At 35.4% G+C, this 10742-nt stretch overlaps 1 protein-coding gene and 1 long non-coding RNA gene across 7 annotated transcripts; one reads left to right on the forward strand and one right to left on the reverse strand.

Moving 5' to 3' along the window:
* Nucleotides 1-2207: 2207 nt before the first annotated feature.
* LOC131013086 (uncharacterized) lies at nt 2208-4760 on the reverse strand. 5 transcript variants are annotated; one of them, XR_009097577.1, is made up of 8 exons: nt 4345-4760; nt 4159-4249; nt 3522-3607; nt 3238-3305; nt 3011-3093; nt 2802-2869; nt 2563-2716; nt 2208-2463 (listed from the first exon to the last, which is right to left on the reverse strand). It is a non-coding gene; the product is annotated as an uncharacterized LOC131013086 (long non-coding RNA). The 5 variants fall into 5 exon arrangements; XR_009097576.1 differs by having other exon boundaries at nt 3238-3325; nt 4345-4504; XR_009097580.1 differs by having other exon boundaries at nt 2802-3087.
* A 2480-nt stretch (nt 4761-7240) lies between these two features.
* Nucleotides 7241-10508, forward strand: LOC131013088 (ethylene-responsive transcription factor RAP2-12-like). Of its 2 annotated transcripts, XR_009097581.1 has the most exons (4): nt 7365-7789; nt 8932-9837; nt 9939-10031; nt 10277-10508. XR_009097581.1 is itself a non-coding variant. In XM_057941091.1 (3 exons), exons 1-2 carry the CDS (start codon nt 7507-7509, stop codon nt 9789-9791), a joined length of 1143 nt encoding a protein of 380 aa, XP_057797074.1. In that variant the 5' UTR covers nt 7241-7506; the 3' UTR covers nt 9792-9837; nt 9939-10228. The 2 variants fall into 2 exon arrangements, 1 of the variants encoding a protein (XP_057797074.1); XM_057941091.1 differs by lacking the exon at nt 10277-10508 and having other exon boundaries at nt 7241-7789; nt 9939-10228.
* The last annotated feature ends 234 nt before the right edge of the window (nt 10509-10742 follow it).

Raw genomic sequence — 10742 nt, forward strand, 5'->3', positions numbered from 1 at the left:
AACTCAATTGATGGCCCTTCCCTGGTGACAGAATGATCAATGTGCCAAAGGTGGATATGTGAGGTTGGCCCATTTCTCATTCCCTTCTCCCTTTTCTTTTTCTTTTTGGGTCTGGGCCAACTTCAGGGCCCAGAACCGAGCCCAATCTCTCATCCCAGCCCATTCCCCAAACCCTAGCCCACTCACCACTCAGATATACCCCTCCGCGTCCCCACTCTCTCTCTCATTTCCCACCTGCGCCGCTCCATCTCTAACCCTAAATCCTCTCTCTCTCTGACTCCTCGTTTCCTCCCCTCTTCCACCGCCCTCCTACCTTGATTTCTCCAGCGCCTTCAATGGTGCCTCATCCCACCGTTGTTTTTCCCTTCCTTTATATCTCTGATGCTTTCTCATGCCGGGAATACAGATTATCAAGGACTGAAAGGCTCTGCTATTCCTTTGTGAGTAACTCCTTGATAATACGGGATTCCCTGACGTGGTGGAGGTATCACCGGGTTTTCCTGACCATCGGAGCCCTGTTTGGTGGTTACCTGAGAAGATCTGAGTTGCCGGAGTTCTGACCTTGGCTCCTGCTGTTGGTGGCTCTGTTGAGATCTGTGAAGCTGCTCCATCGTCCATACCTCGCCGTTGATCATTCAGCTGCCGGAAGGGTTACTGAGTTTAAGGGGGAAAATCTGAGCCCCTGTGTCCCGAGGACACCTTTTCCCTCGACTGAAACCCTTCTCTGATTTCTTATCTCTTTTCTCTTTCATTTGTTCCTTTTACTCCTTTTCTCTTTACTTGTGCAGATCTGGAGTACAGGTAATCAAAGGCAGAGTTGGAGCTGAAGATTGCATATCTGGAACGGAAGAGTGAAGACCTAAAGAAGAAGAAGTGCCTGAGCACGAAGTGAGACGGACCGGAGGTTCGGGAAACAAGAGGAGTAATCCCGGCAAGGCGAAGATACCCAACACCTCTGTTGAGAGGTCGTATATAACAAAACATGTATAATATAGATTAAAGCTTCGATTTGCTTGTGTTTTGATGTAAATAAGATTTTATGATGTCACAAGACTCACAACGTAATAACCCGATATAAATACGTACGAAATTATTGAATTAGTATCAACTTATATCTGGTTTGTGCAGTTATCGAATCAATTCAATAAAAATAGGAGAATTTTGTGTCAGGGTTCAAGTAGGATATGATTAGATACAAAAAGCTTGTTTATTTATATTTATAGGATTGGGTTTCGATACTACCGTATTCGTAGATAGATAGTACGTGGTGCCTAATCCACATCATACATTTTGTACATGTGACACATGTCAAATGAGCTTTCAAAGCCTTTCAAGGTAAAATCTACACATGGATAAAAATTGAAATATAATTTTTGGATATTAAAAAAATTGAAAATATATACTCCTCCGTCCTCGTAAAATGCATAAAAGTTTCACACAAAAATGTTGTTTTTTATATATATTGTATATTCTTTTTAGGTTTTATGGGAAAACATGTTTTCATGTATAAAATTTCATACAAAAATGCATATCAGTACACACAAATGCATTAAATTAGACAAAAAAAAAATGTAATTGCACTTTTTGAAAAATATGACATTTTTTGTACAATTTAATATATTTTTGTATGAAATTTTATGCCATTTTGTGTGAAAAAATAGACATGTTATATACATGTAAAACATGTCTATTTTTTCTTATTTATTCGCGTTCGAGTCGTATTTGAATTCGGATTATTCATGTCATGTTAGTCTTCAAATCGTCTATATCCTTCACTACAAAAAATTAATTTTTTACCGACGGAAATTTCCGTCGGTAAATACATAATTTCCCTCGGTAAAATAGATTACCGAGAGATCACCGATTAAACGCGGCCGTAGTTAATTTCAATGTCGGTAAAAATATTACCGAGGGAAATTTCACTCGGTAAATTTACCGAGTATTTTACCGAGGAGACTCCCCTCGCTAAATATACGTCGGGTATAGGTGTCGGCTTAGGTTTTGATTTTACCGAGGGAAAAATCCCTCGGTAATCACTCGGTAAAAATGTCTTAAGACACCGAGGATATTGTCTCTCGGTAATTGTTGGAGATTTTATAAAAAAAAATGGAGGATTCTTTCCTCTATAATTCCTCGGTAATTCCTGTTTTTTTTATGAATTTCTAATATTTTTTACGTGCAAGGGTAATTGCTGTGATTGCCCAACATTTCCAAAAAGTGAAAATTGTGAATAGATAATTTAGACTTAAAATCATATGATGTCACAACCTAATGTGCAAGAGATAACAAAAATGCGATATGAATTCCATTAAAAAAAACAACCACAATTGAGAAATAGGGGCTTCACAAAGTCGTCGTTCACTCGTTATAATCGTGTCGTTCCCAGCAGCAACATTCAAAGCATTTAACCTTTCAATCAACTTGGCCTTCCTCTCCTCATAACTCAACTTCTTAAGGTTGTATCTGAAATGGTGAAATTCCAATTTGTACTCAATATATTTGTAAAATCTATCTGAATTCTTGCAAGCATATTCTATAAAGATTAAACAATTTATGGCATACCTCTTGTGTTCTCAGCCTTGTTTTGAAGAGGAGTAGCTCTAATGACAGCATGGACCTTCTTGTACCTCTCCTCAATGTTATCTGCCTCAATTCCCCTCTTAATGTATTCACTAAAGTGAGTCTGATACTTGTGGGGCTCATCTTCCATCAAAATCTGCAAAATTAATTATGAAAATGTCACAAATCAAGATTTACTTTCATGTAATTAAGAAGCAACATGGCCGCCATAGATGGTGCACCTCAGCATCAAGTTGTTTCCAGCACTATGGGGATGATCCAGCATCAAGTAGAGTTAGTTGAGAATATTCTACATGGAATGCACTGTTATTCAGTTATTAATAAGATGAAATTAATACATCTAGAACATTGCAATGTTCTAATTAAGCAGCAAGATAAACAAATCACTATAATTAAAACCAGAATACAATCTAACAAGAGTGCACCAAACCGGTTGTGGTCTTCAACAGACCAACACCAAGGTGTTGTCAACTGGTTCAACAGAGTAGTCCTCCGATCTCCAGTGGCCTACAACTACAAATAACTCTGATCACTCACTCTCAACATCCAGATTTTCAATAACTGATGTATAAACTAACAAACACTACAGGCCAGCAATAGGATTACACAAACTACACTGTCAGGAACATACGACAAAGAGGTTAAATGATAGATTACCTCAACATTTCCTTCATACTCCTCATCCAATTCAACCTTCTTTAATACACCACGCCCCAAAACTAAATCTACATGACAATGATGTAGTCTATTATAAAAAAAATAGTCAGAATTTGATGGCTAGCATTTTACATGACCAAATTCTAATATTTAGATGGCAAAGTAAACCTACATTCCATCTAGTTTGTATCTCGTTATGGGTGCTTAACAGTTAACAAATGAACAAACAAGCTAGCAATTATATGAAAACGATAAAAGAAAATGAGATGCAGACAACATATTACCTTTCAAGTTATAGAAGAAGGAGAAGGGTAATTTCTTTTACTCCACCTAATGTGCAATTTGTTCTTTTAGTTTCTATAAATAATTCCTGCAATCATAGCACTTTAAATTACTAGTAACTAGTAATTGTGCAATTTAAAATCCAAGTTACCAAAATCTGAGGCAATAACAATCTTGTTTAACAGCAAATCAAACAAAAACCAAAGGACATAAAGATTGAAATTTCAGCTGAAGTTATGAATAGCACTGGATACTACTGCTTCAAGCAATTAAACTTCAATTTCACAACTACTTCCACCAAAATATATCAATCAAGAATATAAAATATCACCATTTTCAAGTAGGCAATTAGGGTAAGGGAACAGAACAGAAACAAAAAATCAAAAATTCGGTAAGGGAACAGAGCAGAATACAAAGATAAATAGAGAACAATACAATAATCATAGTCAAAATCCAAAATGAGGAAAAGATACGAGTAATTCTCAGAGCAAATCCACCGCCGATGAAGAGAGAAAATTGTGAAGCTTGAAAATTGTTTTTTGCATAAATGATTCGAAATGAATTAAAGCATTTCTTGTTGAGAAGCGAAATTCAAGTCCAGTGATTCAACAACAAAAACTATGATAAATTAAAACTAACCTCAATCAAACTCCATCCTCGATCTCGAAGCAGAGCAGCTCTGGAATTAACTTCGAAAAACTAAGGCTAGCAGCAACAGCGGCGGCAGAAGCTGACATAATTGAAATGTACAATTACACACACGCAAACACACACACGCAAACACACACACACACACATAGAGAGAGAGAAAGAGAGAATGCTTACGGAGGTGGATGTGGGGGTGGTGGACGGCAGCGGCAGCGGCGACGGCGAGAGAGGAGGTGAGGAAGATTAGGGCAGGGAGGGGAAATGTTATGAGGAGGAAAGCGAGACGGTATCATTTTAGTTTTAATTTACCAAGGGATAGTACTCTGTATAACTGAAAATCATTTACCGAGGACTCAGTTCTCTCGGTACAAAATACTACTAATAATTTATAATTAAATTTAATCTAAATATAATTAAAACTAACATTTACCGAGGGAATTCTCCTCTCGGTAAATATTGACCTCGGTAATCACTCGGTAAAATGTTGGTATAATTGAAACTAGAAAATTCCTAGGAAAACTCTCGCTAATTACTCGATAATTACCGAGGGAAAAAAATCCGTCGGAAATTCCTCGGTAAAAAATTATTTTTTTGTAGTGCTTATAGATAGTCTGGATTTAAGCTTGATCTTAATAGTTCGAATCATTATTTAATTAATACGACAATCATGCATGCACAATTTGCAATCATACTATCCATCATCAGCTACAATTTTTAGCTCAAAATGTCGAGAAGGCAAATTTATTGCAATTCGATTTGACGACCGATACTTTTAAACAACATCTAGCTTGCACAAAATGCAGATAATGTGATGATTTTATAAGAACTAAATTAATTTATTTATTTTGTGTTTGGTAGGGAGTTAAGCCTCCATGTCCCTTTATCGTAAAATCTCAATTTATGTATTGTGGGGGGAAAAATAATGTACGTGATTACTAAGTACTTAATAAACTTCCTGAATTGCATGGATATATATATATATATTTTGTTTCTCGTGTAAAACTGTAAATTGATACATCAAGAGTACATCGCACGTTCCTTTGAATATATTTAGTCAAAAAAGTCTAGATGATAATCGATGTAGACCTTTTCCAATAAAAAACATTAAATGAGTGGGAGGTTTAGCTAACTCAATAATGTAAGAATTCAGATAATGTGGACGACTTGAGCATATCTTTCATTGAGCTTCGTTTTCTAGTATTACTCAAACTTGTTGAATTTTCATCCTCATTTTTGGTATTTGAAATATCATTTACCATGCATGATATATTCGTTGATTTACCATCTATATAGTCACAAAAAGTTCCCACTTTTAATAGTACCCAATAATGAATGTATAATTATATACCATGATATGTCGTATAATATTACTCCTACATATTAATACTAACAAACATTTAAATGGAGTCGATTAATTAATAATACTCCATCCGTCATGTATGTTTTTTATTATGGTCATCCCATAATAAATATGCTATTTTTATATTCATATACATACTTATATATTTTTAACCTTGTTCAACATCAATATTTTAAAAAATAAAATCTCAAAAAATAATTTATTAATAATTTGATAAATTAATTTTAATGGATTCATTTCTCCATTATACTAAATCATTTATGAAACTAGTACCGTCCAAACCACATTATATTTTTGGAAGGCTAATGGAATATTATTTATATTTTAAATTTGTAAGATTTGTGTATAGTATCTAATTGTTTCTAAATAGAGTTAGGACAATAATCCGATAGTTTGAAATTTCCAGTGCTATCCGTTGAGCTTGGACGGATCTCAACATCAAAGTATAGAAAACATAACAACACATGAATTTTACGTGGTTTGATTGTAAAAGTTTATGTCTACGAGGTCGTAGATTATTCACTATATGAGGAGATGTTACAAGTACAAGATTTTTGTGTTGAATAATGAATCCTCCTCTAAATTTAATTACCAATGAAAGCCTATTTATAAGTATAAAAGTAGACCTAGCACTTAGGCCCATTAATCAAGATAATTGGGCCCAAACCTTGTTACAATATGTTTTCTATGAAATGTCATCAGCTCTCAAGCTTCCAGGTTGCATCCTCTTCTCGCAAAAGGAGACTTGAATTCCCGATGTCACGTGACGATCCACCCCTTTCTATGTCTTTATTGGCGATGTCAGCTGTCAGGTCAACTCACGAATGATTAACTTCCATACGCGTTATTAGCCATGTGATAGTCAATGCTAAACGCAAAATATTTAAAATAACAGTAATACTACTAATAATAATATTAATAGGAAAAAAAATTAGCTATGTTTTCGTACAATACGTAATGAGATTCAGTGTACCACATTTTATGTCTCACTTTGTGTCCCACTTTTAATTTTGTTTAGTTTCTTATATATATTTTCTTCAATTTCAACTTTATATGTTTTAGTTTAATTTTGTAATTATTAAATAGGTTTATTCCATCACTCTAGGGTATATAATTATTTTTAATCATATAATTTCATTGTTATTAGCTAATAATAGGTTGATAAATTTAAAGTCACGGTATATACTTTTTAAAAAATAATAATTTTTTGAAATAAAAATTAAATATAATTCATAGTATTATAATAAATTTTATTTTTATAAAAAATATTTTTAAATTAATAGATATAAGCATGAGACACAGACACAGTGACACACGTAAGATTGTGGAACACTGAATCTCATCATGTACAATACTGGCATGTGTTTACTCCTCATCATTAATTAACTGAAATCCAAATCATACCATATTTTTTAAAGATTGATGGAGTATTCATGTACTATTATTTATATTTTAAATTGGTAATATGTGTGGATAATATCTAGTTGTCTCTAAATAGAGCTAGGACAATAATCCGACATCTTGAAATTTCTAATATGTTATCTAACTGGAATTCAAGAAAATGTTATCTAACTGAAAAATGTTAGTTTTTCAACAATAAAATGCATAAGAAAGATGTCGATAACCTACTCCTATAATTTGACAATCGATAATAAAATAATGTGACATAGATTGTTAGGTCTACATTAGGCGAAAAAGATAAATAAAAAAAGTAGTGAAAATTGTGCAATTTCATGCAAATGCAATTTCGAACAAAATCAAGGGTATTATAGTCCAATCAAGCCTCCCAAATCTCAATTACACCCATTCTACAGGGGTATAACCGTAAAATCAGGAAAAAGCCGCCTCGCTCTTATCACCCTCTGCGTATAAAAATGCAGAAGCACTTCTTACAACATCTCAATAAAATCTCGATTTTTTAGGAAAACGATTTCCATTTTCATAGCAATCACTGTAAAAATTGCAGGCGATTTCTCGAAATGTGCGGAGGAGCTATAATCTCCGAAATCACGCCGCCGACGAGCCTATCGTCGCGCCGCCTCACCGCCGACTTGCTATGGGGCAGCGGCGCCGCCGCTCTGAGGAAGAAGAAGAATAATTGTAACTATTACTCAAAGCCGCTCAGATCTAGGCCTATCTCTGACTTCGATGATGACTTCGAAGCCGATTTTCAGGATTTTGAGGATTACTCCGATGAGGAGGAGGAGCTCGATTTGAAGAAGCCGTTCGCGTTCTCTGCTCCGAAGAATATCGGTGTTAAAGGTAATCTTCATTATCTGTCTATCATAAATTTTAATTATGTTAACTTGTTGGTTCTTTTTTTTTTCTTTTCTTTGTCTTTTTTTAAAATGGATTTTGACTTGTGATTCTACTTTTATGTTGATACATTTAGAATTAGTAGTGAATGATTTGTCGCAGTAGTTCTGTTTGCCCTTCCTAATTGGTGGTGATGATGATGCTATTTCCTAGATGTTTCTTATTTAATGTTCGCACGAAAATTAAATTGTAATCATGTGGAGCTAAAACAATTAATTATCGCATATAGTTTATGTCCAAAGTAAAAACATTCAAGGTTAGATTTTTTAATGAAAAGGTTATTTCGATGTTGGTTTCTGGAATAGTAACTCATGTATTCATTTACGAAGATCGAATATGTTTTACGGTGAAGTTTCTGTGCTATGATTTTCTTCTATGGTTTCTGTGCTATGTGACCGACTGTAGAGGGTTTATATTAATAAAATGAAACAACAATCGATGTCAACATTATGATCTTATCTCTTCCTCAATTTTTGCTTGGGATAACTGGTTTTGATTTGTGTAAGAAATAAAATTTCTGTTTTCCACGGATCCACACTAATATTGGGAATTTTAAATATAGTCATCTTCTATCAACAGCTATGCCTTTAAAGTAAGTAGTGTTTGGAGCAATCTGATTTACTTTTCTTGGTTTTGATTAGGGTTATTGGGCTATTAATACACAAACTTTTAGCCAATTCATGAATTGTACACGAACATTAATTTTTGTGTGACAATACATAAACTTTCAATTTGTCTTTGATTTTATCACGAAACTGAAATCCCCAAAATTTTCGTAATTTTTCAAAGAGAGTGGTGAGTAAATTTTTGTTTAAACTTTTTTGAAGTCATGGATTTTTAGCTTGATTGAGTTTGAAATGGATTTAAATTTGGACATTTTAGTTTTGTGGTAAATCAAAACAAATTGAAAGTTTATGTATTGTCATACAAAAATTAAAGTTCATGTACAATTCATGAGTTGTCTAACAATATCTCGATTTTAAGCACTTATTATTACCTTGAAAACAAAGACGAACATAAAAATGGCTGGTCTTGCAAATCTGTGCCCTGTGTCTTGGAGCTTATTGTTTGTTTGCTGTTTTCTGAAGCTCATAAATCTCTTGACCCTGCTGAATCTGATGAGGATGCTGAGAAGTCCTCAAAAAGAAAGAGAAAGAATCAGTACAGAGGGATCCGACAACGTCCATGGGGTAAATGGGCTGCTGAGATCCGTGATCCAAGAAAAGGGGTTCGAGTTTGGCTTGGTACTTTCAATACTGCTGAGGAAGCTGCAAGAGCTTATGATATCGAAGCTCGGAGGATCAGAGGCAATAAGGCTAAGGTGAATTTCCCAGAAGATGTTCCAGTCTCTGCAGCTTCAAAGCGCACACTTAAGGTGAGCTCACGGAAAGTGTCTTCAAATGAGAACTCAGAATCCGGTCAGTATAATCTGGACCAAAACATGAGCTTCACCAGCATGCTCAGCAACAACTACTACGATTCATTGAGCCTCATGGAGGAGAAGCCGCAGATGAAGCAGTATGGATATGGTGATGTGGGACTAAAACCACTTACACCCTCAGATGGCTCCAGTGTTTACTTCAGTTCCGATCAAGGAAGCAACTCCTTTGGCTGCTCAGATTTTATTTGGAGCGACAACTGTGTAAAGAATCCAGAAGTGTCATCCGTCCTGACCACTGTTGTTGAAAATGATGATCAACCTCTGGATTCTGATATTCCTCGCCCAGCAAAGAAAGTAAAACCGAGCCCTGAGAATATGGTGGTCCCTGACAGCTCTGATCTTTCAGAGTTCGATTCCCAGATGAAGCTGTTTCAGATGCCGTATCTTGAGAGCAACTGGGATGCTTCCATAGATGCCCTGCTCAGTGGGGGTGTGAATCAGGATGGTGGTAGTGCATTGGATCTATGGTCTTTCGATGATATTGCAGCCATGGGTGGTGTCTATTGAGACCGCATCCGACTCTCTTGCTTTTTGTCTGTAAATAAGGCTGCATGTTAGTGCCTTTTCGCTTCACTTCCAACTCTTATATTATCTTCACTCGATCAGAAATACAAGCTGATGATTCGATTTATCCTTGTTGGCCTCATCTGGTAGGTGTGTTCGTTGCTGGGTGATGGAGGACGGCGAACAGTGAAAGCGTGCTCAAGCCATCGGTGCTGTTTTAGCAAGGCTCTCATCCTAACCGAGGTGTACATAGTAACTTTAATTTTAGCCTGCGTTTTGTGTTTCTGTGACTTGGTACTGAGAGATTAATTCCGAATTTTAGTCGATGTTGGTGTCTGGATCAATACCTTGTGCTGTTTGATTATACTACTAATCTCTATGGCTATTTCAGCTTTTGTGTATTTGTAATTTGCTTTGGTAACATGTTGACTTGACATTAATGGTTTGTGATTCATGTACACTTATTTCTGAGTTGCGACTGCGAGTAGATCTCGTTTGAGATATCAGCCCAAGACGATTATGATCTTGTCGGAAGAAAGTGTGTATGGTGACTGGCCGGTCTCGCCTCAGACCTAAAACCTATCAGGCTTCGGAGTTCAGACGAGTATAATGATATTTGGTTCGTTAATGTATTATGAGTGGAAGCATCAAACTATTTAACTTGATTCACTAACTGTAAAATTCGATGGTGCATGTGCAAAGTGAAATATGTTCTCTTTCTATTGGGCTTCATTATGTTTTATTTTCATGGCCCCATAGGTAAATCTGGCCCATTATGGTCTTACGTATTGTCAACAATTAATCGAAAGGAGGAAGCAAACTATATAAATGCCTAAAGTCTTGTTCTCATTTAAATGCCGAAAAGAGGGGTGACGAGGAATTATTATTGGTCATTTATTACAAAAAGAAAAAGAAAGGGAAAAAATATTATCTTCCCTTTCGAATTAAAGAAAA

Source organism: Salvia miltiorrhiza, chromosome 2 (genome assembly GCF_028751815.1).
Source record: "Salvia miltiorrhiza cultivar Shanhuang (shh) chromosome 2, IMPLAD_Smil_shh, whole genome shotgun sequence".
Lineage (NCBI taxonomy): Eukaryota > Viridiplantae > Streptophyta > Magnoliopsida > Lamiales > Lamiaceae > Salvia > Salvia miltiorrhiza.